This window comes from Trachurus trachurus (assembly GCF_905171665.1).
Source record: "Trachurus trachurus genome assembly, chromosome: 8".
Taxonomy (NCBI): Eukaryota; Metazoa; Chordata; class Actinopteri; order Carangiformes; family Carangidae; genus Trachurus; species Trachurus trachurus.
This window is the reverse complement of record NC_139905.1, coordinates 10852902-10879794: the sequence shown is the minus strand read 5'-3', so window position 1 is coordinate 10879794 and position 26893 is coordinate 10852902. Positions and strand designations below refer to the sequence as shown.

Genomic DNA, 26893 nt, shown 5'->3' with positions numbered 1-26893 from the left:
AGTCTTCTCATGTGATGAGATGGATTGAGGCCATTGAGGTCAGAGTCCTGTGGTGGGCAGTTCATGTTTCAGGACTCCTATTCTTTTGCTGAGGGTAATTTTCACATCTGTATGAGGTTGTTAAATAACAGTACTTTATGATGGACAAGAACAAAAACACTTACTGTATGTGCACTACTTTATCTCTAAAGTGGTCTAAATGTTTTTAATAATAGCCCATTCTTGTCCTGTGGACATTTCTTTCATGAAGTCATGCATGTTTTTTTTATCAGTACTATTAAAACATGGTGGACAAAAACATATACAGGAGGACCAAAGAGTGTGCTAAATAATGGTCCCTGTACACAACACACCATTAAAGATAGAAGCCAGCTGAGATTTACAAAGCCCACAAAGGACCAAAGGGTGTTGCCTGCAATATCCAGTTCATAATAGGAATCGTGCTGTCAATTAGGGAAAGCCTACATTGCACCACCAGTCACAGGACTAATGGTTGAATTGTATTCATGGAAACAAAGCAAGTAATAACAGGAAACGTGACAATGATGTCGCATTTAATATAAAAATCTTACTTTATTTGTATTTTTAACACACTTTACAGTACTGAACAGTGAAATAAAAGAAAAATATACTGATATACTATAGTATTGTTTTATATATAGATGTTTGCTTATTAAATGCATTTATTCACAAAATGACACCTCAGCTCTGTCAAGAGGAAAAACTTTCATAAAAATAATATAATAAAAAATAACTGGACACATTTTACACATTACAGCAAGATCATTTACAAATATTACAATCATTTCATGTTATTTTTTCCCTTGAATAATCTTTCTTATTTGTGAACAAACACATGAATTACAGCCCAGAGATTTATTCTCAGAGGGAGTCAGTCAGCGACAAAGTAACCTGACAGCAACCCCGATGGGAACCAGCTAGTTAGGCCACCATGGGACAGACATTGAGGCTATCAGGCTAGTGATTAAAGTTACTAAGAAACAGAGGTGGTGATAGTACTAGAAATGGCCAGGTTAGATAAGGACACATTTATTTTTCTTTGAACGTGCCACATCCTATGTGACTACATCACCCTACATTTGACTTTATCAGTCAAATAAGTTCAATCTCACATGGACATTTAATAGAGAATGACTAGTTTGTTGGATTATGCCTCTAGAAAGGGGTTAACATTGACTACTGCACAATGAGGGTTTCGTGATTTGGTCCCATGGGATCTAATCAACAAGTGACTGCCAATGACCAAACCACCAGCAAAGACTGTACACTACCTGAAACACACTGTCTGCCTCAAAACCTGACGAAATAAAGTGCTGGTACAAATATATTTTGATTTTAATAATAATAATAACCAGAATAATAATAATAAATGTGCACAATTTAAAAAGAAAAAGAAAAAGAAAGAAAAAAAGTGAAAGAACTTTAGTACGAGTGAGCGAAAAATATAATCAGAGAATGAAAAGGTGTGGATGTGGCCTGCAGTGCTTCAGCGGTTCACTTAACAACCCCAAGTGGTTATTCGTCAATCATTATGACTTGGATAAATTTTTAATTTACAATCCAATATTACATTATATACATGAGTGGTAATGCTTATAGCTATATCATCAACACGTGATTCGTTTTTCCAGACCATCCACCAGAATGATATAAAAATAAACTGTACACAAACTGTTCAAAGAAAACACTTCCCATGGTTTTCTTTTCATCATTTAAAAAGAATGGCAGCAATCAATCAATTGAATAATTTTCTTAATAAGAAACAATTGCTACAGTATCGTGTTTGTATGGCAATTAAATATTAATGTTTTTATAGCTTATGACAGAACAAGAAGCCACAAAAACAAAGCAACATCTTGAAAGTAAAAGGCCGATGCATATGGGAATCTTTTATTTTTTATTTTTAAGTAACTGCGATAATAATAAATCCTGGATTCCCATTCCACCAGATGAAAGCCTGTGTGGTGGCCCCGCAGCTCTGCTCCATCCTGCGACAGAGCAGGTCAAACACACAGGCTTCTGCTGCACCGAGCTGCAGTGTCTCCAGATAAGCTCAGTTACTGACCTGCAGAAACTTGTGCTTACCTTCAAAAGAACCACACTCATGTTCTTTTATATTCTTCTCTTTTTTTTTTCTTCTTTTTTTTCATGTTTTAGACCCTGTGAAAAACTGACACCTAAACAAACTGTGACCAATTTAAGCTGTGCTGATCGGCTCCTCCCCGCCCCTTCCCAAACAAAACAAAACAAAACAAAAAACACCATTCGACAAGATGTGGCGATGCCAGTGAGCGAACGATGACACACACATGACAGCATCTTTAGCATCCTGTATCCTTTATCTGATGACCACACAACGCACACAAACACAAACACACACTCACTCCATCATGTCAGCAAATCAATATCTGGTCAGATTCAGAACAAAGGACGTCCTCAATCAATCTCATAGCCTGCAAAATCCTCACTCCGATGCCTACAGGTGCCTATGCGATAGTCGCTTCACTGTCCTCATTAAAAGAAAAACAACAAAACACATTCTTTATGTTGGTCCAAACACAGAAACAACATAACGACTAATTGGCAGCAATGTTTTCCCTTTCCCCTCCGAATGCAATGCTGGATACATTGTGTATAGACACACTGATACTCACAGAAATAAGCATACAGACGTGATATAAATATACTAGGATATCTATTATATATCTTATTATAAATCTACATACCGGCAGGTTTGTTATCCTGCATCTGACATTAAGGCAAAAAAGCATCAAACATAACAAGGATGATTAGGGACCGCCGCCACGCCTCCTTTTGGCCGAGTCACGCTGCTTTCTTTCCCCTGACATTCTGCCTCCCTGATTTTTCTAAAGTCTCGTCTGTTCCTTCGACTCACTTCACCCACTGAAGTTTCTCGTCCTTTAACTTTGGTGAGAACTGTTGAGAGTATGAGGAGACGTAAAAAAAAAACACACACACACACAGTGCAAGTGGGCATGAGATGGCGACGAGTGAGACGTTTGTTCTGCTGATGAAATAATTCTGTATCCCCCTCAACATATTTAGCAACCGTCAAATAGAAAATAGGCAAAACTTATGCATCAAAGCATCACATGGCTTATTCTCAGAAAGTTTAAAAAAATCATTCTAATAAGAAAAAACCATAAGCTGGAAAGAGTCCACTGGTGGTTGTGGTGGTGGTGGTAGTAGTGATTGCTCTGCATCTAGAGTTCTGAGTTATTATATTACCAGAAGAGCAACAAAAGGAAGACTTACAGCTTAAAACATATCACCACAGAAAACCGTACGTGTGAGAGAACACACCACAATACCATGAACAGTAAAGAGAGATCTTTAACAAGAGACAATCAAAAATGATTAACAAAATCAAGACACTCCTGTCCCACAATGCATTGCTTCACGACAGCTCCGTTCAGGAAGCTGGTGTTTCAGAAAGGCACAGAGCCATCTCGCACCAGTAGCACTCTCCTCGTAAAGGGAAAAGGGGGTTTTTGGGACCCGACGGCCCCTTTCGTCGCAGCATCTTCCTTCCTTTTTCTTCCGATTTATTTCCTTCCGCTCATCTCCTCTTCCTCCTCCTCCTCTTCCTCCAACTCTGTGGATTTTTTTTTCTCTTATTTTTCTTTTCCGACAGAAATGGAAAAAAAAAAAAGTCACTCGTCGACTGTAGCTTTTCTTAGGAGAACAGTTTCTGTTGAGTTTCTAACAAACATGAATTACTAATACTGACTGAACACTAGTTAATACTCCATTAAGAGATGGCTTTTTCCAAAGAGATTCATCACTGATCAATGTCCCTCATGTCAATGCACACATACAAACATACAGTCAAGTGTGTGTGTGTGTGTGTGTATGTCTGTGTGTGTGTGTGTGTGTGTGGGTACAATTACACACATTTGTATCTGTGTGTTCTTCATGACTGACTCCTGCCCTCCTGTGTGTATGTGTGTGTGTGTGTTTGTGTGTCACTTCCTGTGCGTTTGTGTGTGTGCATCCCAGTCCCAGAGTGCTACGCTGTCTCCAGTTGCCCCGTCGTCACTGCTCTTCTTAATCCCTCTCCGTCTAAAGTTCAATCGTGAAAATCGGTCGAAGGACTCGTCGTCGCCGCTCCAAATCTACAGTTGCTGTGTAATTAACTTCTCTTTAAGCGATTTTTTAATTAATTCCCTTTTTGAAAAATATATTTAAAGGTCTGTTATTGTCATTGCAGTCTTATTATTTGTTCTTGGTTTGGCCATTGAAAGGATGAACAAGATAATGTGTGCAAGTGAGGAGGGAGATACAGAAGCAGAACTCATGTATCTTCGGCTTGTGAAGAAGAATCCTCCTCTTCCTCTACAGGACTTGTGTCAGAAAGTCTCTCCTTTTCCGATCTCACCTCCAGCTGAGCCTTCAGCTCCTCCTCCTGCTCCTCCTCCACCTCCTCCTCCATCGCCACCTCGTCCTCCTCCTCCTCTATTATGTCCTCATTTTCCTCCTCTGCCATTATGTCTTCCTCCTCCTCCTCTTTTTTCCCCTCCTCCTCCTCCTCCTCCTCCTCTTCCTCCTCCTCCCCCTGACTGCAGTCCTGCGCCACGTGGTTCGGCGTGGGTTTGTCCTCGTCCTCGTCTCCCTGATCCGTCTGAGAGCTGTCTTCCAGAGTGAGCTCAAACTGAAACTTGTCCATGCAGGCGTTCAGCTCCTTGTCTTGGCTCACCGGCGGCGGCGAGGGGCTCTGGGGGATTGTGCTCTGGTACCAGTCCCTGTTGTCCTCCAGAGTGTCCAAAATGTCCTGGGCGTCCGGGTGCACCAGGTCCCCCCACGTCTCCCACAGCGGGTGGACGATGTAGTCGATAAAGCCCACCTGCGCAGAGAGAGAGAGAGAGAGAGGAAGTCAGAGGATGATTAACATCGTATCGACGAGCACAGTGGTGTCATTTCACTTCCTGCAAATCAGCATTAAAAATGCACAAGGACGCCCGCCGCGATCAGAGACGACAGCTTCACTGTACTCATCCCCACCGCCCCACCCACCGCATTCACAGTCATCATGCTGCGACAGGATCGTATCCGTGCATATGTGTTGTATTTAGGGTTGCAAAAGTTGGAAACCTTCCATGGGAATCAACAGAAATATATGGGAATAAACGGGAATGAATCCGAAATTTACAAAATTGAAGGTTGGCCGTTAACAGGGACCTTAAATATAGTTGGGGGAAATATATTGTAGCATAATCTTGGCAAAAACAACCAGATTTAATGCAAGTACACTTGAATATCTATCATAGATGATTTCTTGAACCCTGGAGGCAACACTTTTGGGGGTCATTTTACTTTTTGGGTGGGAGATGGGGGGGGAGGGGTGAGTAATATTTTACTCAACATTCAAGTTTTTGTTGTTCAGTAAAAGAATTGATTGTTCATTAAAACTTGATAGCAGATAGAAGTTCTACTCACAAATAAATCTGTTGAAATGTCATGTTTTTTAATTGTATTATTTTGCATGGATGTCTGCTTACAACAAAAAAGAATATTTACATGATAAAGTTTGTTTAAATTACGCCCAATTTCCAGTTAATTCCCATATATTCTATTGTATTATAGTTCAGTGCTGACCACCTACCTGACTCTTCTCTACAGACGCAGTGTGTTTATCGCACATGGGACTGATCTCCATTCCTCGCTCCCTCTCCTTGTCTCCCTGCCTGAAGAACTCCTGCATGATTCGCTCCGTCCACTGGCGATACACCGCCAGCGGCTTCGTGGGATTGCTCAGGTCAGCACAGTGCACCATGTTCCTCAGCACCTGCAAAAAAACACACACACACGTTTTCACGCAACAATGTAATGGAAATAGGAATTTATCATATGCAAAAAGCAAAAAACAAAAAGGCAAATGTGCTTTTATGTGCTTTTCTTTTTGGTGCATAATAAAACATAATAGGGATTCATTGAGGACTTATTACAGCATTGACTCTGGCTTAACTTCTCTCTCCTTTCAGCTGCATCAAGATGCTTAACCTTTGACCTTTAAACATCACAGCCACTGTCCGGCGTCAAATCATGTCGTCATCCCAAAACCCAAGAGCAGTTCTTCCCTGCACCATTCTCCACAACTCTTGAATCATAATTATCAGTGGGAAAACCTTGAGCTCAGTCAATCAGGATTCAAATTTCCACTGGCATGTTCTCTTCTCCTTTATTTCTGTTGATCTGTTTATAGAAATCCAGTTCTTGTTTTTGTGGATGAGACATACAGGTTCAATCAGGTCAAAAAACATCTCTGGGGCTCCAGGGGACAACAAAAAAATCCAACAAAAAATCCTCCAACTCAATGCAGAAAAGCACTTTCCTACCACAAACTTGTACCCCATCCAAAGCTTTCTCTTTCCTCGTTGTCAAAACCTTGAAACAGCTAAATACATTCATATCCTGCTGAGCCAGTAAACTAGATCTTAAAGATTTGTAACAGTGGGTTAAATCAGATTCTGTCTTGTTCAGCCTCTTGTAATTCCCCAGCTACTGAAACACACTTAAATAAAAACTTAAATAAATAAAAAAAACAAGTCTTAATCTCATTGAAGATTACAACAACACTTTTTCAAGGAGGCCACAGTAAAGACGTACAGTACATACGACGGAAACGACATGATATAAAACGTACAATAACAAACTCACTAGTCACTGTCATGTCATGACATCTTCAGGAAGGACATATAAATTACAACAAGGTCTTATCCCCCATAAACAAGCCACACACTGTGCAGAGGGGCCACACTTTGACAGAGAAGCATAAATAAACCACTAGCTGAGATCTGGTTTCTGATCGTATGTCCCTTCTCCTACAAGAAGTGAAGAATAACATCTGCTAAATGGGAAAACTAATGATCGAAGATCTTTGGAAATAGGGATGGGAATTGATAAGATTTTATTGATATCAATGCCATTATCGATTCTGCTTATCGGTCCGATTCTTTATCGATTCCTGTGGATTTTCTGTGTGGAAAAAGTTGAATTATTATGAGTCTCTGAGTACTGATTAACCAAGATAGATAGATAACTGCTTGAGAAGAGACGTACAACGTGCTAAAATGAATGAAAGTGTATAAACAAATGTAAAACGGGTCTCTGGATCCTAGATCTCTTACAATATTAAACGATCGAGACGGTGAAACGCTGTTAAAAAAAACATAATATTTTCTTTTCTCTGAGAGATGGACCCAACGATTCTGTGCAGGGCCGCCACAAACTCGTTAATTAATGGGAAACATAAGCGAATCGTTGAGCATAAAGGCAAATGATGCAGATGGATTGAACCAATTAATTGGAGCCAGTTCTCGATTCCCATCCCTATTTGGAAATAACTTGAAGGTGACATCTCACCTGTATCCGATCAGTGTAGTGGTCCAGCAGCAGTACTCCAGAACTCGTCACCTTCTTGGTTTCCACCATAGTCTTGAGATCTGCCAGCAAACTCATGTGTTTTGACATATCTGTTGCCAAAACCTAGACAGAAGAGAGAGAGAGCGCACGGGGGCATTAGAGGCAATGAACACAGCAGTAAGATCTGGTGGGAGAAGAGCTACACAGGACCCAGATGATGAGAAGTGGAGGTGCTCATCATCATGATACAGAATGCAACGCGCTGATGATGACACTCACCATATCAATGACAAGTTTCCTCAGGCTCTGTCGCTGCCTCTTGCTGAGGTTCTGGAAGATGTCACAGTTGTCCTCGTGGAGCAGCTTGAAGCCCACCGCGAGGTGGTGGTTCTCCAGCACAGACTCATCGTTATACATCAGGGCTAACTCGGAGTCTGAGGACAAACACACACATGCTCCACCATCAGCATCATGTGAGATGTGAAATGCCAGGTACTGTCGACATAGTTCAACACTAAATGGATGTTGTTTTCAAAAGCTAGCAATACATGCAATAATCTAGATCTCCACTATACATGGTTCCCATATTGAAAGAGTCCCCGTGTACAACTATCTTGGTATTTGGATCGATGATAAACTTATATTATATAAACTTTATTTTGTCTCTTTTCCGTTCTCTATTCGTATGCTGTGTTTTTTTAAATGTTTTGTGAAGCACTTTTTTGATAATCTTGTAAAAACACTTGGTCAAACATGACATGACACTTTCCAGTGCCATGTAGAAAGACATTTGTCGAGGCTGTCTTTATGTCTGTATTAGATTATGGTGACATCATATACAGTACATGCATGTCTCTGCTTCTACTCTTAAACCTCTAAATGCCATTTCTCATTCCACCCTTAGATTTATCAATGGTGCTGCCAATTCCACACATCACTGCACCCTGTATAGCTTATACTATAGGGTGGACCTCCCTAGCTAAAATACGTGGTTCCCACATGTTGTTCTTCTCACTAGCAAGCTCCCCATATACATCTCTTCTTTACTTGCTCCGTCCACAAACACTTATAACACCTGCTCAAGCAAATGGTTGCATTTAAAAAAAACAAAAAAACAAAATCCATACTGAGCTGGAGAGGTTTGCCTTCTCTGCTTATGCCCTCCAGTATATACCTGGAACAATCTTCAGACAACCTTAAAGCTAAGTTCACTTGTCCCCTTCAGTCATTTTAAATCATCAGTCACTAATTTCCTGTCCTCTGTTTTTTTCTGTTCTGCTTCTTGTGTTTTACTGTGTGTACATTGATTTGTATCTTTATTTTCTTATCTGTTTTGTACATATATTTGTCCTGCTCGTCTGCACTGTAACTGGAGCTGGCCCCTGTACTCACAAGTTTAAATAAAGGTAATTTACTAACTACCTACCTATAGTTCTCATATAAAAGTGACCACATCTAATTTTTTACATAGGATATCTAGTGTAGTATACTGTATATAGTGTATCTTAGCTCAGCTGTCTCATTCCCTTTCTAAAATCTGGTCAGGTCATTTGTTGTTTTCTCATTCTGTGTTTTTATGACTTCATGTGTCTGTGTGTGTCTTTTTCTCATTCAACTCACTGGTGTTTATGAGGAATTGGTTGGACACTCCTGGATGATCCACATCGTGGATGGCGGCGGCAAATAGCGCTGCTAGAATCTCTAGATCAGTGAACACAGCCTGTGGGAGGGAGACGAAAAACAGTCAGTGTAACTGGTTTGGACTTTGGCAACTGTCTTCTTTGGTCCGTGCAAGTTAAGTTATCAGTGCATTTGTTATTTGCGTTGACTCGTAAAGATGAACTATCTAAATCCGGTCGCTCTTCCGCTGTTTTGCTAACCCTTTTCCTGGCCATGTGCATTTGTTTACAATGAATCCGGCGAGAAATCAATCAATAGAGCGGTAGATAACGTTATATATCATATACAATGTTATGACATGTATATTTGTGTAGTTGAATCTGTCATAAACTGGATTATGTGTTGTTTTTCAGCTAAGTGACACGCACGTGGAAGGCATAGAGCCTCCATTCTCCCTGCAACAAGTTAAGCCATTTACTAAACCATGACAATTACTCCAAAGGTATAAATGTAGCATGATTAAGCTACAAATCCTGCATAGTTCCTCTTCTTTATCAGTGGTAAACCAGCCATGGTACTCACATCTAGAGCTGGTGAGGAGAGCAGTACATGAGTAGACTGAGTGACATCTGCAGCGTGGAGGCTGTTGTGATAGGCCACGTTGGCATGGTAGTGGTCCTCCAGGGTCATCACATAGGTGACAAATGTGTCCAGAGGGATCCGAAAGGTCTTCAGTAGATCTCTTTCCTGCAGCACAGGGTTGATGGTCACATATTTAAAGGGATAGTTCAACATTTTAGCAAATTGGCCCATTGCCATAATCCCTATAGAGTTAGGAGTAGGTTTGTTACCTTTGATTGTCGGTGCAAGATGTTTTTAGAACAGCGGAGCAGAGCCGCGAGCTGCTCAGGGCTACGCTACGGTCGGAGGCTAATGGGATTTCTTGGTTTCCCTAATCAAACTCATCAAATACACAATCCAACAACTCAAAAACGCTCTCGTGAGATAATAACAGAACGTTACCAGACAGAGTTGTTTTCGAGGCAAATGCAGAGACTGCTTGCTGAAAAACTGCCCCAGACGGGAACACGCATCAGCGGTTTTGCATTAATTTGCCCCGAAAACAACTCTGTCTGGTAACATTCTGTTATTATCTCATAGTGTGGTGAATGTGCAGGTCACAACTTGTCCACCAGAGCGTTTTGGAGTTTTTGGATTGTCTATTTGATGAGTTTGATGAGGGAAACCAAGAAATCCCATTAGCCTCCGTAGCGTAGCTCTGAGCAGCTCGCAGCTCTGCTCCGCCGTTCTAAAAGTAGCTTGCACCGACAATTAAAGGTAATGAACCTACTGCTAAGACTATAGGGTTTATGGCAATGTTGAACTATCCCTTTAAGTCAATCTACATGTCACAGGCCACTGTAGGATCTGTCGTTCTCACCTGGAAGATGGCAAACATTATGCAGCTGAGGGGTCGGTTATTAGAGAACTCTGCCACACGAAAGATATTAAGGCCCCACTTGTTCAAGTCGCTCAGCTCCTGACGGACGACCAAACAGGAAACAAGACGGCACATGAGCACAAATATCCTTCAACAACAGTTTATGGCTGCTTAACATTGTTGTGTGTTGTGGTTGCTGCCGGTTTCTTCTAGTTAAGCAAAACATCTTCCCATGACGTAGCTTTAAAATGGATCACTTTTGAAAGGGATATGTTATGTGTGATGTTTTAGCTTGTGGAAATCACATATAATATGTAGAGAAGGGATCTTCAGTGTGTCTTTGTTATGTGTGTGTGATCTGGTGGGCTGCTTTTCCGTCCTTTTTACCCTGGCTAATGAGTCCTCGTGTTCGGTCTTCACGCCGAAGCGAGGCATGGTGGAGTTGGAAAGGCTGGAACTGTGCGTGAGCTTCTTCACACCGCTGATGTGACACATGGGCTTCTCCCTCTCCCTCAAGGTCGGGGACGGGATCTCCACCTCGTTCTGCTTATCTGGAAGGAGGATCAACAGTTTGAAGGTCAGGCGGGACGGGAGACTTACGGAGGGTCAGAGCAATATAAGGGACTTGATATAGAGGCAAAGGTTTGATTTACCTAGAAAGGTAGTGGAGATGTATTCTGACACCTGGTTCCCTGAGCGACTCATCTCTGACAAATGTGACAGCTCCCTGTTCAACATCCTCTTGAACTGAGGAGGGGACAGACAAGAGACACACAAAGTGAGCACCTTGGACACAAGCTGCAAGCAAAACGGTTATGGACATACCGGTATATGCAGAAGTTAAATGTAAAGACGTGCAGTTTGTTAACGCTGCACTTCACAAGAAAAACATCCCTATGATTCAGATATGAGAAAATAAATTATCACCCTCATTCGGGCTCGATTCAGTAAAGGGTGAAAAAATCAATTATGAATCATGCCTTTTTTTCCTTTTTCTTTCTCAGATGAGAACATACTGTTCGATACCCCCCCCCAATTCAGTGTGTGTGCTTGTATTTTGGTTGCTGTGTATTGATATGCTGCAGCGATATGCCGTGTTCATACGTATTGTTCTCCATACATCTACCGTGGCAATCAAGAACAGCTCGTCTGCCAGTCCGTGCAGTACAGACACAAATGTGATTAAGTGAATACATTATCCCCGCAGACAGAAAAAAAACCACTGTTCCTGAACCTTCTTTCACATTTTATCTTTATTTTTTTATTTTATTTTTTTCCATCGTTCGTCGTTTCGGAGGCTCGATCGTTTTACCCCCTGTCTCGGTAAGTCACGTGAAGGTACAATGTGATTCGGACAAGACAGAGAGAGAGAGAGAGAGAGAGACCCCCCTCTCTCTTAGTCTGTGTCCTACTGACTGATCTTTCACACATAACAATCTCCATGGCAACCGGAGCGGTTGCCGTGGCAACTGCCTCCTCACAGTCAGTCCTTCAGCTTGATGTGTGTGTGTGTGTGTGTGTGTGTGTGTGTGCGGAGCGAGCGAGCGGTGGCTGGCTGGCTGGCTGCTTGGGTGACAATCTGAGGGAGTAGGCAGGTGTCTCTGACCTTTACCAAGGTCAACCCTCCCCTCCGCCGCCGCCGCCGCCGCCTCCCTCTCCACGTCTCTCTGTTGCTTATATCTGCTCCTCCCTCCCTCCCTCTCGAGGTAAACAACACTCTTGACTACTGCCCCTCCAGCCCCCAAAATCCTCCTCCTCTTCCTCCTCCTCCTTTTTCACAGGCTCTTCACCCATTCCCACCGTCCTTCACTCTCGCCGGCCACTAACTCGCTAGACGCTAAGCCAAGCAAATAGGTAACTGTAGAGGCAGTCAGGCAGGATCAGTCATCATCAGAGGCTGGGAAAGCTAGTCAAGCCCAGTGGCACACTTAAGCAGCAGGCTTGGCCCAAACCTCCTCCTCTCTCTCCCTCTCTCTCTCTCTGGTTCCTTCCTTTCCTAATGCTGTAACGCTGAGTCATAGCTGCCAACCAACACTTCCACAGTGCCAGTCCGAGTGCCAGGACAAACAGCACTCTTCCTCTGACACTGACTAATGAGGCAAACATGCAAACTCTGCACACACATGGCCGTAGACACACACACACACACAAACACACAAACACACACCTGTGGATGTCAGGGACCCACGAGGGCTTCATCCACGCAAATACAAATGCACATGTGCAAAATGTGACCTTTCCCTGATTCCTACTTGTGCAATAAAACTCAAATCGTTCACACTTCTAATGTTCCCAATGTCATCTCATGAAACAGTAAAGACAAACGCAACAATTTGTCCCGGTGACACAGTCGCACCACATCAGATACGAAGCTGACATGTCAAAGAAAACTTCCCCCCAGTCTCTAATTTCATAGGTTTTTGTGGATGCAGAATGATTGCACAAAAAACTGGAACAAAAGGAAACATGTCCTCAGTCCTGAGAGACAATAAGCATTGTCCTTCACTGGCAGCATGCTTGGCTTCCTTAAGTCTGTATTGAGGCCAGCCTCAGGGTAACAGGAGAGAGAGAGAGGGGGGGATGTGGGACGCAGGTGTGGAGGATGGAAACGGACATTATGTGACACTGCAATGTACCTGCAGTGAAGACAACTGGACGGCTTATCCCTGAGTCCCAAAGCAGCTCGTTGTATTCTCGCAAAAGACAGGCTGCTATGTAAACAAGGTATGTAAGGAAGGACGACTTTGATATTGTCTTTTTGTTTACAGTGCTGCTGCAATATAGAAACAATAAGCAGAGCAGAGTTAATAAACTCTGAGCCTTTATCACTGCTCCCCTTCAGTGGGTCCATGTATAAATGAATGAACAGGTACGTACACTGACTTACAGTTTCTTGCAAAGCCACCGTCAAGACACACAAAACCTCCAGTCACCACCACACACAGTCAGTATAATGTCCTTTCTCTTTTTGTTTTTTTGCAGGACAGAGCGACACAGAGGATCTTTTATACCCACACAGCCATCAGACCTTTCAATTCTTCTGCAGCTGACAGACAAATGAATTTCCCTTTAGGGATTCATAAAGTAATTCGTATTCGTAATAATGTAATGAACTAGTCCCCCATGTTACATCATGGAGGACTCGCCCCCCTCCCCAATGAACACATAACATCACACACATGGACTGAAGAAGATAACAACATGGAGTCAGGAGAGAGACGAGTTGTTAAAGCAGAAGTAAGCGATCCGGTCGTTTTGGCTAACTTCTTGTCAGCCGATGGAGTTAGCAGCCCCCGCCCTCGTCATGGATCTATTGGTCCTCGTCCCTACGTCACCACATTCACGCGCATCCCTTGGCTGCACACACAGCCCTTCATGCCGTTCTCTCTCCTCATTGGATAAAGCTTGTAGGATACAAGGAAGTATACAAGAAAAGTTTTCTCCTCGGCTTACAGCAGAGCAGAGTGACTGACAGACCCGTGATTCGGACCAAACACTCTATGTAAGTGATTGCTGTCGGAAGATATAACTATTTAAGACTTATATTAACACAAACATTCCGCTTACTTCTGCTTTAATAAAGTTATTCGTATTCAATTCATATTCGTATTCGTAATCATGTAAGGAACTATCCCCCCGCTCCCAATGAACACATAACATCACACACATGGACTGAAGAAGATAACAACATGGAGTCAGGAGAGAGACGAGTTGTTAATTCATGCACAAAACTTCAGGAGTCCACGGTATCTGCCCCTGTCAGGCCTCGTCTCCCCCCTCTACCCCCCCCCTCTCTCTCTGTGAACTCGGTCGGGGGTCCCTACCTGGTCCCACCAGCCGATGAGCCAGGGCCTGGAGCAGGTCTCACAGAACAGGTCCACTAAGGGCGTCCTGCGCTCCGCCGCCGTCCCACCCCCCTCCAGAACCCCTCCGGCGGCCGCACCGACACCGAGGTCCAGCTCTGCCCCCGCCCTCCCCTGCAGGGGGCTGTAGCTGGAGGAGCGGGGCAGCCTGTAGCCCCCCGGTACGGGCGAGGGGCAGGGGGACGGGGACGGGGACGACGCCGGGTCAATGGCCTCCACCACACCCATGTTGTCGAGGGTGATGGCGGCGGGCGGCGGCGGCGGTTTGGTGGGCAGGTGGCACAGGCAGGAGGCGCGGCGGTGGTAGTGGTGGAGCGGGGCGGGGGAGGGGGCGCTGCAGGTGCTGCCCCCCCAGTGGCATGAGGAGGAGGAGGGCGTCGTCCGGGCGTGTGGGGAGGAGGAGAGGCCGCAGCCGGTCAAGCCGGGACACTCCAGAGTGACGGCTGCCCCCCCGAGAAGCGGCGGCGAGGGGCGGCGTAGGAACACAGAGGGGGGAGAAGGGGAAGGGGAAGGGGAGGGTAGGGGTAAGGGGCTGCTGCTGCGGACCGTCCTTGCCTACATGCAGCACCCCAACCCAACTCAGTCCAGACTAGAGTCCGCAGCCTCCAGCCTCAGTGTTGGTGGTTGGTTGGTTGGTTGGTTGGTTGGTTGGTGGTCTCCAAAAAGATGAGGGTCCGTTTCCCCCCGTCTCCCCCGTCCCCCCCCTCCCCAGACCAGGAGCAGCCCCCCTGGATCCGGCTGCCGCTGCTGCTGTGGCGACTACATCTCATCCCATTTAGCTGAGCAGCAGACTGACCCAAATCTACAGTAGTCACTGCAGGGTTAGGGTAAGAGAGAGGTGGGAGAGTGGAGAGTGGGAGCCGAAAAAAAAGAGAGAGAGAGAGAGAGGGGGGAAGATGGAGGGGAAACAGAGGAGAGGAGGGGGGAGAGAGAGGGAGGGAGGGAGGGAGCGTCTGAAGGGCACAGAGAGAAGAAGTCGACGGAGGAGGAGAGGAGAGGAAAGGAGAGGAGGAGTGGGTTATGAGAGAGGGAGAGAGAGATGTAAACGGAGAGGAAATGATGTTGTGGGGAAGCTGAGCTGCTTGACAAACAGTTGATAAAAAATTCAGACGACGGAGGTGAGAGGACGGTGACGGTGGCGGAGGAGGAGTGGAGGGATGACAGTAGGAGTATCGGATGGTGATGATGAGGATGATGGAGGAGGTAAAGAAGGGAGCTTGGATGACAGCAGGAACATCAGGAAAAGGGAAAAGAGAGGAGGAGGAGGTGGTGGAGGGGAGGTGGTGGGGAGAGGAAGGGAAGGAAGGAGGAAGGAGGAAGGAGAGGAGGAAGGGGGGGGCAGATGATGATAGCAAGAGAAAAACAAGGATGAGAAAGAGAGAGAGAGAGAGGGATGCAGCAGCAAGCAGGCCTGTTGCAGCAGACAGACGGTCAGGGCTGGAGGAATCACACCAGAGCAGCAGCGGTGGTAGTTTTGGTTTTGGTGGTGGTGGTCTGGAAAAACACGCTCCCTCTCTCCCTGCGTCGACCGCCCCTCCCCCCGCGGTCCGGTCCCACTCAGGCCCAGTCGGTCGGTCACAGTCCGACTCCTACCAGAGCAGCATCATCATCATCATCAGCCCCGTCTCGCACCGACACAGAGAGCCCACAGACAGCCAGTCAGTCAGTCAGTCACTCCTCCTTCCTTCCCTTCCTTCCTTCCTTCCTTCCTCTGTAGCCCGGTCCCTCCTCCTCCTCCTCCTCCTCCTCCTCCTCTCTTGCTCCGTGTCACTCCTCCATGTCCGATGCTGCTGCAGCTGCCGCCGGAGGTTAATAAAGTTAATAATCCCGCCGCTGTCGGCTGCCGTCGATCCTCCGCCGCTGCTCTGCTTCTGCTGCCTCTTGCGCCATTTCCCTGGATGCTGAAGACGAAGACGGCGGCGGCGGCTCTCGCAAGCTAATCAGGGCTGCGTGCGTGCGTGCGCGTGGCGTGCGTGTGCGTCGCGTTACGTGCGTGCGTGCCAGTGTGTGTTTGTTGTTGTGTGTCTGTGTCTGTGTCGGGCGCTTTGCTTTGCGCCGCGGAGTGCGCATGCGCCGAAGAGACAGCATGTACGTCTGTCGCAAATGTGTGTGTGCGTGTGTGTGTGTGTGTGTGTGTGTGTGTGTGTGTGTGTGTGTGTGTGTGTGTGTGTGTGTGTGTGTGTGTGTGTGTGTGTGTGTGTGTGTGTGTGTGTGTGTGTATGTGTGTGAGACTGAGTGGGAACAGTCATGTGTGTGTCTCCGTGTTGTTGGCGCGGTGCGCAGGGTTTCTGCTCAAAAAGACGGCAACAGATTCATATTCACAGACTGTTTGTCTTTTTTTTTTTTTTTTTTTTTTTTACCCGCGAGACTCCTGCGCGCGTGCACGCCGCATGTGCACACGTATAGCTAGACAGCCTATAAACACACACACACACACACACACGCGTATACACAAACACACACGGTGTCCTCTAAGCACTCTCCTCTTTATCCTTCCCTCGTGTCATCATAAACCATTAATTACACCACAAAAACCATTAATTAATAGCGAAGTGCAACACGGGAGGGATTTCTGGAATAAAACCAACAAGGTGTATTGATGATGATGATGATGATGGTGGTGATGATGACGGTGGGTGAGTGTCTCTTTAAGGCTGAGCAGCTCTATTAAAGGAGCATCGCCTCCCTGTGATTGGTCGTTCCCCGAACCACATGGCTTGTGGTCAGCGTGGCAAACCAATGACTAAAAGGGAAGGGCAGACCCTGCTGCTGCTCGATAGCAACCAAGGTTACAGCAGAGACAGCAGCATCAGGACCCGTCTCCCCCTCCTCTTCCTCTCTCCCTCTCATGTCCTCCCCACCCACAGACCGCCAGCCTCCCTCTCCTTACTCTCTCTCTCTCTTTCTCTTTCTCTCTCTGTCCCTGTGTCTCCTCAAATACAAATGCATGCACACTTAAGAAGCCAGCCCATGCACGCACACACAAACACACATACACATAGCCTAGATGCAGATGAAATGCATCAAAGTCCACCACATCCTCCTCGCTGCCAGCCCCTGCAGTTATTGCACACAAAACGCTCAGCCACTGCAACAACAACCCAATAAATGTTTTGTAAACATTAGTTTTTTACCAAATGCCACAGAGGCGCTGGTTGACCACATACGCGGTGCAGCAGCCGGGCCGCATTAATTATTTAAGCAGTACAATTACTACCACAGGATTACAAATAAACCGAGGCCATCGTGTACATACAGTACAGTACAGTAGCCCTCTGCAAACTGACCCCAATACACAGCAGGAAGAGCTGCACATGATCACCACCACAGCTAATTAGCCACTTTATTATGTGAGAATGTGTTAGGAGAGAGTTTTTTACATCCTTGTAGCATTGTTGTTAAAAGTATTTTGGACAAAGTGAGTTATAGACACATGACTACATGAATGCAGGGTTATTGTTTCACCTCACTTTAATAATTTTCCTCAGTGGAGCTGCTTTCAGGGTTCATACACATTTTAGCCGACACATTTCCATGACTTGGCAGTGAGTTTCCATGATTATACAGTACGTGACCCCTAAACTGTCAATGTATGCGTGAAACATAGGAATAAAACAACATCATCTTGAAAGCTGTACTTTCAGTTATTGTCCCACCCTCTATTGAATATAAAAGGGGGCTTGATCACATGCTTGAGTTTTACACCGCTGACTTGTATCATCAGAACAGACATGTGCTGTGATTTTCAGCCTTGTATCTATTATATTTCGCCTTCACCCTTTACAGCAAGGGGTGGGACAATACCTGACAGCTGAGAACATTACTGTCAGGTATCGTCCGACTCCTCCCTCTATTAAATATGAAAGAAAGCTGACGTGACCTGACGAGAACGGTGGCAGACTGATCAGATCAATGCGCAAGATTTGTGGATACAAAATTTTTATTTATCAATTTTAAATCAACCACATATAGGCTGTTACTGCTAAGGCCTTGTCCACACGAGCCCGGGTTATTATTATTGCAACCGTGAACATGTGTTCCAGCTGTTCTGTCCACAAGCAACCATGCTTCTGCAACAGTGAAACCGTGGTCTATTGAAATCGGAGTCCAGGGTGAAGTTTTCGGCCGAGTTGGGTCTCAGCGGTTGCATGTGGATATGACAACCGCGACTATTTCCATTGATTACTTCAGAGCTGCGTGCATGCTTATGTAAATAGTGCCTAGTGCCCGTCCAACAGGATGTATGGAACCTCCACTCTCCCTGTAACAAGTTATAAGGCATTTATTTAACATCACAATTAGTCTGAAGCTGTTTAATGAAAGTAAAAATTAAACATAAAGTCAATATCCTGCGTAGTTTCTCTTTTCTGTGCTGCGCTGATCAGAGCGGCGTCCCTAGTAGCAACGGTCTGTTATACTTGACGACGGTCATTATTCAGAAATAACAGACTGTAGAACGCAGCGATCGACCAGAGCAGAATTGAAGAGCCGTGTAATAACCAGAGTTAATGTTATCGAGCTAAAATGGACGTGACAAAGTTGGTGTTGGTGTTTATTAGCATGCTGTCAGCTGTATTTGGTTGTCATATGCAGTTGCTCATCTACAGAGGAGCCTGGACGAGCAGCGAAGGAGGCTTTACAGTTGCGTATTTTTATTACACCGCTCGTGTAGACGCAGAATTTTATTTAACAAAACTTCGGTTTCAAAAAATACCTGTGTTCGTGTGGACAATTCCATGACTTTTCCAAAACTTTTGGGGTGTATTTCAGTTTCCAAGGCTTTTCCAGATCTGGAAAATTACATTTTCACCTTGTGCATTGCTTCTATTCACTAAGGAGTGGAAGCTTTAACAGGAAGTTAGCAGATGTCGCTGTATTTTGTCCACTGTGTCACAGCTGTGTCGCAGCTGCAGCCCGTTCATGACCTTTCATGACATGGTGAAATATTCTCATGAATCATGAAACATCAAGAAGCCCGGCACCATATCGACTCAACAGCAAAGTAGATGGAGTGAGCGTGAGTTTGTGTGTGTGTGTGTGTGTGTGTGGACAAAGTGGGCACCTTGTTGGAGGCCATCTCGCTGACAGAGCGGTGGGTCTGAATGGTCTCCAGCTGGTCCAGACACCAGTCCAGCTCCTCCAGAGTCTCCCGAGCCATCTGCTGGTACGTCTCCTCTGGGAAGGACACAAACACACAGAGACAGAGTCTGTAGACCAGCAGAGGAAGAGCACAAATAGTTTCATAAAAGTACCTAACATTGTCCATTTAACAGTGGTCTGTGGCTTTTAAGGTCCAAAGCTGCAGCTCAGTATTTTGGCAATACCTGGATTTATCATTTAAAAGCTTTAATGGCAAGTTTCCATGTTGGTCACATCTGATAATAAAAAATGTGCCTGAATTTATAACATTGCAAGAGGCAAATCCACTAACTAAAGTTAAAACACTTGACAAACTCCCACTCTAAAGTTGACTCAGAGTCTTTTAATATATATATATATAATCTAAACTGAATCTAAACTGATCATGTGATGCTGACACATGGTTTTACAGCAGTATAATATTTATAAACAGAGCAAGGCAGTTCACTAGTTTAAATTATACTTTGAATACAAAACATACAGACATCACTCTACAATTAAATGTGTTTCATGTTTAATTAATCAACAATTAAACCCAAATTCTGTGCTCATTCTGATGTTATAACAGTGTATGAATATCTATGATTATTAGAAACACAGTGAAATGGTTCTGCATTTGATATAGGCTACAATCAGCTGAGTGACCCTATGTTATAATTTGATTATTTAAATTGATGAAGAGGGCTATATACTACTATAGACAACTGCTATAAAGTCTCATGTGAACAAATTTTCTCATTTTTAAAGCTTAACAAGTCGTTTTTCAATTTCTGTATGCAGTCCCTTCACAAGACAGATGCATGTTTTGCACATGGATTACGTAAATCAGAGCTACATTTAAAATAAATCCGTAACAGCCAATAAACAAATATATATAAATATTTTATAGATCTATCGGCCACTGTCTTTGATTATGAACATACTTTGTATGATTAAAAACACTGATATTAGTTGTTTGGTTCAAAGTAAATAAAGTGATGATGTCAGGCGTCAAACTCTGAGGGGAATATTCAAAGAGCGTTGTAGTGCTGCTGCCCAACATTTGTCATCTAACAAATAAAAGTAGGTCAAAGCGTTTAGTCTCAGTTTCAGTGCAGTGACAGTAAAAAAAATAAATTAAAAAAACTGCACATTGATAATTAATCAGACATGTAATTTACACATCTAGTGTGTAAGAGAAGCTTTATTTTTTTCTTAATCTTTACATCTAATGTAGCCTCGGCATTGTAATCTGTTAACATGTATGCAGTGTGGTTAATTAAACCGTTCTTCAGTAATAGCCATGTGATGTTCTGCAGTCATTTTCATTCCTGATGAGGCTTTTGGGGAGTGTGGGAGCCTTGGCGTGTCCTTAACACAGTGTGAGGGGACTGTGGGACTCTTTGGACTAAGAGTTTTTAATTAGCAGACAACATACCAGAGAGTGTAGCTTGGGGAACAGTGGGTTGGCTTGTCACTGGTGACCTCCTGTGGACGAACACAGCCTTACATCAGAGGGAGAACGACACGCTACTGCCCCCTGCTGGGGTTCAACAAGCACTCAGCGTTAAACAGGACAAGGCAACAAAAGGCTGGGCTCACAGAGGGGGGATATACACATGTTCACGTATGTTATTCATTTATACATCCCTTAAAAAATAAAAAATAAAAAGGCAGATGAGTGCATGTCTATATTAAAACAGCTCTGAATATTGTATGCGGCTGTGATGTGTGAATGTTTTAAAGTCCATAAAAATTCCCCTGCTTCACTTCAAATATTGAAGTGTCCAAAAATAGTCTAAGACAAAGCCTGAGCTCTTCTCTCCTCTAAAACAGCCTTCATGGTTTCATAATTGTGTAGTGAGGGAGGTATTTGCAGGGCACAACACTGTATAATTATAGATGCTGATAATTCTGTGCTGCATTGCTTTATATATATATATATATATATATATATCACATTGACGTGGAGCTAAAAGCCTGCCAACTCCGGCTCCTTCTGTCTACTGCATTACAAAGGAAAATAATTTTAGTATTATTGACCGTCTGCATCGTCTGGGTACAGAGTCAGGGACATAACATCTGAGGCACGGTGTTCTCTACACTCAGTCCTCCTCACTCCGACGGTGGAGAGCTGGAGAGACGCCAGATAACACGGATCATATTTTCTAGACTAGAGCACAGTCTGATAAGTATTAAAAAAAAACGGTTAATCGTGATGGCAAAAGTGGGAGCAAGGAAAGAGGGGGAGACATCAGCAAACACACACACACACACACACACACACACTGCAAACAAAGCAGGCAGTCGTGACGAGTGTAAGTCGGGGGGTGTGGGTGGGGGGTGGGGGGGGGGGGGGGGGGAGAGAGAAGGGGGTGTCTGACAGCATGATACTGACTTGTTAGTGGGTGTTGTGACATTGGCGAGGATGGTGAAGTTGCTTCTTACAGTTCGTAGGCTGGCCAACACCTGGGGGATGGATGGACAGCGTAGGAGGGAAAGAAGGAGGGAGGGAAGGAGGGAGGGAGGGAGGGAGGGAAGTAAGAGGAAAGGAAGGAGGGAGGGAGGGAGGGAGTGGGCAGAGGAGAGGGGGGGACAAGTTCACTGCACTAATTAGACACCTTTTCTATTCATTTGCAGCAATTAAAACATGGCAGACGAAGGTGCAGGAGGGAAACGTACCTGAGCGAAAGGGGTGACGATCATGTCTTCGGCGTGTCTGAGACGGAGAGAGAGAGAGAAAGAAAGAAAGAAGAGGAGAGGAAAAATGGGATGAATGCGAGCGGGTTTGGGGCGGTTGAGTTGAGGAGCTCAATATTAGTGTTTATATGAGAGGAGCTGGGTGTTTACAAAGACCTACGTGGGTCTAAACACAGAGAAATAATCCAGCGGAAGGTTTTTAGGGCGGTTTTTTAAACTTACCAAAAAAAAAAGACAAGCCAGGAAAACAGAGCACAACAGTTAATGTTAAGAGGATTCATCATGATTTCATTAGCATAATGCTCGCATAATTACAATCAAAACCATTTCTGTGTTGATTGGGATAATGTGCAGTCACCGTGGTGTATGTGTGTTTGTGTGTGACAGAGCAGAGGACACTGTGGGTTTAAAAAAAAAAAAAACATGTTTCAGCAGTTTCTGCCGCGTGATGATGATGATGATGAATTATCTTAAAACCTTATGGAATATGAACTGTGGAAATCTAAAATGTTTTATATATATTTGTATCTTGTAAGACTTAGCTTTTCTCTCCATTGATTATATAGGATAGGGTATACACCTCTCTCAGGTGTGTTGCACTTGATCTGGTCTTTTTAGATGTGGAAACTGTTGTTTTTTTGTATTGTCTATGTGCTGTCTACTGTCTATTTGTGTATCACGCTTGTATAGTAGTTTGTGGTCTGCGTTTCTTGTCTGTTTGTTATATGTTATATGTTGGGACTGCAGATGGAAATTAGCTGTGAGCTGAATCTGGTGCAACCATCTTCTCATTTTCTGTAAATGATTAATGTCATTGCACAATGTCCCCTAAATAAACTAATAATAACATGATTGATGATAGATCCAGGATGATGGGCCTCATTGCTTACCCCTCACTGTTGATGGAGGAGTTGCGTGACATGGTTTTGGGGGACGTGTCGTAGTCCGAGTCGGAGCGGTACAGGAACGACTCCCTGCGCTGACTCTGGGGGAAGGACGGGTGGAGCACCAACCCAGGACTCGCCTGTGAATCCATGGGACTGCGGCCTGGGGAGGGACCATTCTCCGAGTCGAAGCTGTGTGTGTGAGAGAGGGGAAGGGGTTAAGAGGACAGAGAAGGAAACAAGGGGCGGGGGGTTTTAGGTGTTTGTTCGACTGCTTGCTCTATACAGTAGTAACACCACACAAAAAAGTGTCAAGATCGTCTTTAACACCCCAACACGAGCCGTTCACACCGTCCTCTTTCACCATTTCTGCTTTCTGTGAGAGAGAGAGAGAGAGAGAAAGAGGAAGTTGAAGGGAGAGAGATGTGACACGCTGCAGCGCTGACTCGTACAGCTGTGACTCTGCAGCAGTGGTGCCGCTGGATTGGCAGCCTGCCACTAGGCTGCCCTGAGAATTACACATTACTGACAAGTCATATTTTTTGTGAGTGAGTTGTGTTTAAGTGAGCAAATGGGCCACATCAACTCCAGCTCCTCTCTGGGCCAAAGCTGTCTGTCAGTCAGTCAGTCTATCTGTGGATAAGAGGGATTGAGATGTTTTTATTTGGACTGAGACCTCCCTATACATCCCTGGGAAACACCATCACCACTGACTGAGAGAAAGAGACAAGGTGGATATTAGCATCCGCAACCGAGGCGGCGGTGATTAAGGCATTTTTGCAGTCCGCTAAACCCGGCGTCTGTCTTCTCCTTTCAGCTTTCAGTAGTGAGACGTAGCATCTGTCCACGCAGCATCGGGCCAGCACGTTGCTGATTAACATTAAAACCCCCCAAAACACAAGGCAGAGAGAAACTAATCTGCCAGATCCACTCAGCGTCGAGCTCCGCCAAAGGGGACACGACAACACACTTCTCCGGTTACTCTCGCCTTTTTTCTCCCCAACACCTGCAGCCAGGAAGCCTTTATTCTCCAGCAAAAAAAACTATACTCAGACCAACTTTTTTTCTAAGATGAAAGAAAGATTCGATCTTGCAGCCAAGAAATGAGTTCACCGTTGATTGAACGGGGGGGTTATATATCATATTTTGTGAATTTTTCCTCTCACAGTACACGACAGATACCAATTTACGTATATGCCAATATTTGTGAACGGCATCCTGCTTAATTTGTCAAGGTTTGTTATTCACTACATCAGCGACAAGACTCCCCATGCATAATAATATTAATATGTAGTAGTTGCTTTCAGGCTGCAGTCAAACGTTGGGATGACAAGGACAGAGAGGGAAGCAGATTGCAGTGTAGCTGCAGCATCTATTTTTAATGTAGAAGAACTTTTATCTCCACAACACCTCCCCTCTCTCTCCTCCCAAACTTCTCAAACTTTTGTTGTCAACACAGCTGTGAACGCCTTTCAGTTTCTCTTCTAAAATTAAGCGTGAAGTAGCGGATATTTTTAGATTTCACTTCTAAATTGGCCAATTAGGAGCCACTCCTTTCCCCCACTCCCCTCTCTCTCTCTCTCTCCCCAGAAGGCTTTGCGTCTATGGTTTACAGATCACATTATCATTAAACAAGTCTCCTCAGTAATGAAAAACACATCAAAAATGTCTGCCAGGGAGACCCTCCACAAGCTGTGCGCCGCTAATCCCTGATTTTTTTTTTTTTTTTTTTTCCACCCGTCTGCAAACTTAGAGACTAATTATGAGACTTGAGTTTTCTGAATTCGGCACTTCCCCAAATCTCATCAATCTGGCGAGGGTTATTACAGCATGTGCATGGAATAACTCCCTCTGAAATCTTCTTTATTGTCTCGTCTGACAGTCACATTGCACAAAAAATGCTCAGCTCACGCCTCACCTGAAGTGATGCAGAAGCAGAGCGAATATGAATCACTACAGGTTCTTTTTTTAAAACTGGGCAAAATTACAGATGAGTGTTTGTGGTGTTTTTTTGGATTGGATGTAGAGCTGTACCTGCAAATACAGTGTGACGAGCGACTGTGCTCCTGAATACTGCGGTTCAGTTTCATCCGGCGAAACAGAGCGGAGCCCCCGTGTCCGCGAGACTGATCGACTGGTGGTGACAGAGGTGAGGTGAGCGAGGGCGCAGCAGGAGGACCCTCAGGACTCTCCCACAACCTCAGCTGTCGTGTCAGCTTCCTCTGACTCATCGCTGTTGCCAGCTCTGGCCCCGCTGCCGGAGCTGCCGACCAGTTAAAGAAGAAAACTCCCCCAGCCTCCACTTGAAACTGGCTGCTGTCTCGCTCTGTACACGGCTGCTGTCTCTCCCTCCCACGCAGCTCCCCGAACCCCCCCCCCTCTCCTCCTCATGTACTTTTTAGTATGTCGACTCACGTCTCAGGCAGACAGAGCGGCAGCAGCACCTGCAAACTGTCCTCAATCCAGAGCCAGATCTAATAACAAGGCCTGATCCTCCCTTTTTTAGTCCTGCTGCCCGCCCACGTGTCTCATGCCAGGGGAGTCAAAGTGCATCAACATGCACATCCAGCGCTGTGATCCTCGGTGCCCTGGATGCTTAAACTCTGGTTTCCCCCCTTCCTCCTCCTCCTCCTCCTCCTCCTCTTCTTCCTCTCACATCCTCAGTTTGTTCCCAGGATTTACGCAGGTCTTCTTAATCCTTTTGCCCGTGCAGGCTTGTTTGAGGTTGGTCTGTCTGTTTCTCGGCACCGACAGCCACACAAAGGAGAACTCTTCTGATATTTCACCACCTCAGCTCTATGCGTGAGTCCCTCCTCTGCTGCTGCTGCTGCTGCTGCTGCTGCTGAGACCAACCGGCCCAAACCAGACCTCTGCCCCCATCTGCTCTGCAGGTTGATGTCGCACAGACACTCTCAAGCCTCCTGACACTCAGGCTGCAGAAAAACAAACAGAAAACAACCAAGAAGCCCGTGGTCTCTGTTAATTTTCCAATTAACCCGTCCTTTGTCCTTGGTTTTGTATCTGTTGCTTCTTCTCTCTTGCACTTCTCTCTGTAAGCATGTGCTCTCACTTTCCTTATCTCTCAGCTCACAGTTCCTCTGCAGCAACAGGAAGGCTAATCACTAAGAGTAACAGACCACAGGCGCAAGAATACAGCAACACATAGTGTGTGTGTGTGAGTGTGTGTGATGAGGATTTGAAGAGAAGATTGAGAACAACCCAGAAAGAGGAGGAGAAAATAGAGAGAGAGAGAGGGGAAGAGAGAGAAATTGGGAGAAAAAAGGACTTGACTCATTGCCCTGTGTAAATATTTACACATTCTACTGCAGAGCGTGCAAGGTTTGCGCCCAAAACATTTGGTGTTTTGACATCAACAGCCTCGCTCACCGACAGCGCTTTCCTTGGCCTTTAGCTGCGAACAGACACAGCGCTGCCTTAATATTCTCCACCAGCAACAATTAGACCATGAAACAGCTTCCTAACAAGGTGCATTAGGTCGACCCCCAGCTAATTCAGCCATGACATGGCAGACAGTGATGTTAGGCAGCTTCAAGGGGGGTTTCTGACACATGTTACTGCAGCGTTAATGCAAAAAAAAACTATGTTGGAGCCATTCAATTATCCAATCAATCAATAAATGAATCGACTGTATAGATCACTATGCAACATGATCCCAATACACTTTACATCCACTGTCATGCTTCTATTTGCTTTTATTTGCTCTTGCTTTTAACTCAGTTTTCAGTGTTTTGTTTGTTTTTATTCTGTCTTATGCTTCTTTTTTTTAATGTTTTGTCTTTATGTAAAGCACATTGAGTTGCCTTGGTATGAAATGTGCTATATAAATAAAGATGCCTTGCCTT

At 44.8% G+C, this 26893-nt stretch overlaps 2 protein-coding genes across 3 annotated transcripts in view; one reads left to right on the top strand and one right to left on the bottom strand.

The window, feature by feature from the left end:
* Nucleotides 1–1533: 1533 nt before the first annotated feature.
* On the bottom strand, nucleotides 1534–26216 carry pde4a (phosphodiesterase 4A, cAMP-specific). Of its 2 annotated transcripts, XM_083977148.1 has the most exons (15): nucleotides 25065–26216; nucleotides 23037–23222; nucleotides 22129–22165; nucleotides 21845–21915; nucleotides 20885–20934; nucleotides 19391–19503; nucleotides 11119–11212; nucleotides 10853–11016; nucleotides 10466–10564; nucleotides 9607–9771; nucleotides 9025–9124; nucleotides 7684–7838; nucleotides 7405–7527; nucleotides 5645–5827; nucleotides 1534–4885 (listed from the first exon to the last, which is right to left on the bottom strand). In XM_083977148.1, the coding sequence occupies exons 1-15, from the start codon at nucleotides 25259–25261 to the stop codon at nucleotides 4337–4339; spliced, it is 2286 nt and encodes a 761-aa protein (XP_083833274.1). In that variant the 5' UTR covers nucleotides 25262–26216; the 3' UTR covers nucleotides 1534–4336. The 2 variants fall into 2 exon arrangements, with proteins under 2 accessions (XP_083833274.1, XP_083833275.1); XM_083977149.1 differs by lacking the exons at nucleotides 19391–19503; nucleotides 20885–20934; nucleotides 21845–21915; ... (1 more) ...; nucleotides 23037–23222; nucleotides 25065–26216 and adding an exon at nucleotides 14290–15430.
* The window catches only part of cUnh16orf89 (chromosome Un C16orf89 homolog), a 302917-nt gene continuing 292990 nt past the window's right edge, over nucleotides 16967–26893 (top strand). The window contains exon 1 of the mRNA XM_083977151.1: nucleotides 16967–16970. The gene's annotated coding sequence lies outside the window, so the exon portion shown is untranslated. The remainder of the gene's footprint in view (nucleotides 16971–26893) is intronic.

Excerpts from the sequence above, each read along its gene's own strand:
- pde4a (XM_083977148.1), bottom strand. The coding sequence starts at position 25,261 with ATGAGTCAGAGGAAGCTGACACGACAGCTGAGGTTGTGGGAGAGTCCT. Across the intron at positions 22,166-23,036 it reads TCCTCCATCAACAGTGAGGG|ACACGCCGAAGACATGATCG; the intron begins GTAAGCAATGAG and ends TCTCCGTCTCAG. Across the intron at positions 10,565-10,852 it reads ACGAGGACTCATTAGCCAGG|GAGCTGAGCGACTTGAACAA; the intron begins GTAAAAAGGACG and ends GTCGTCCGTCAG.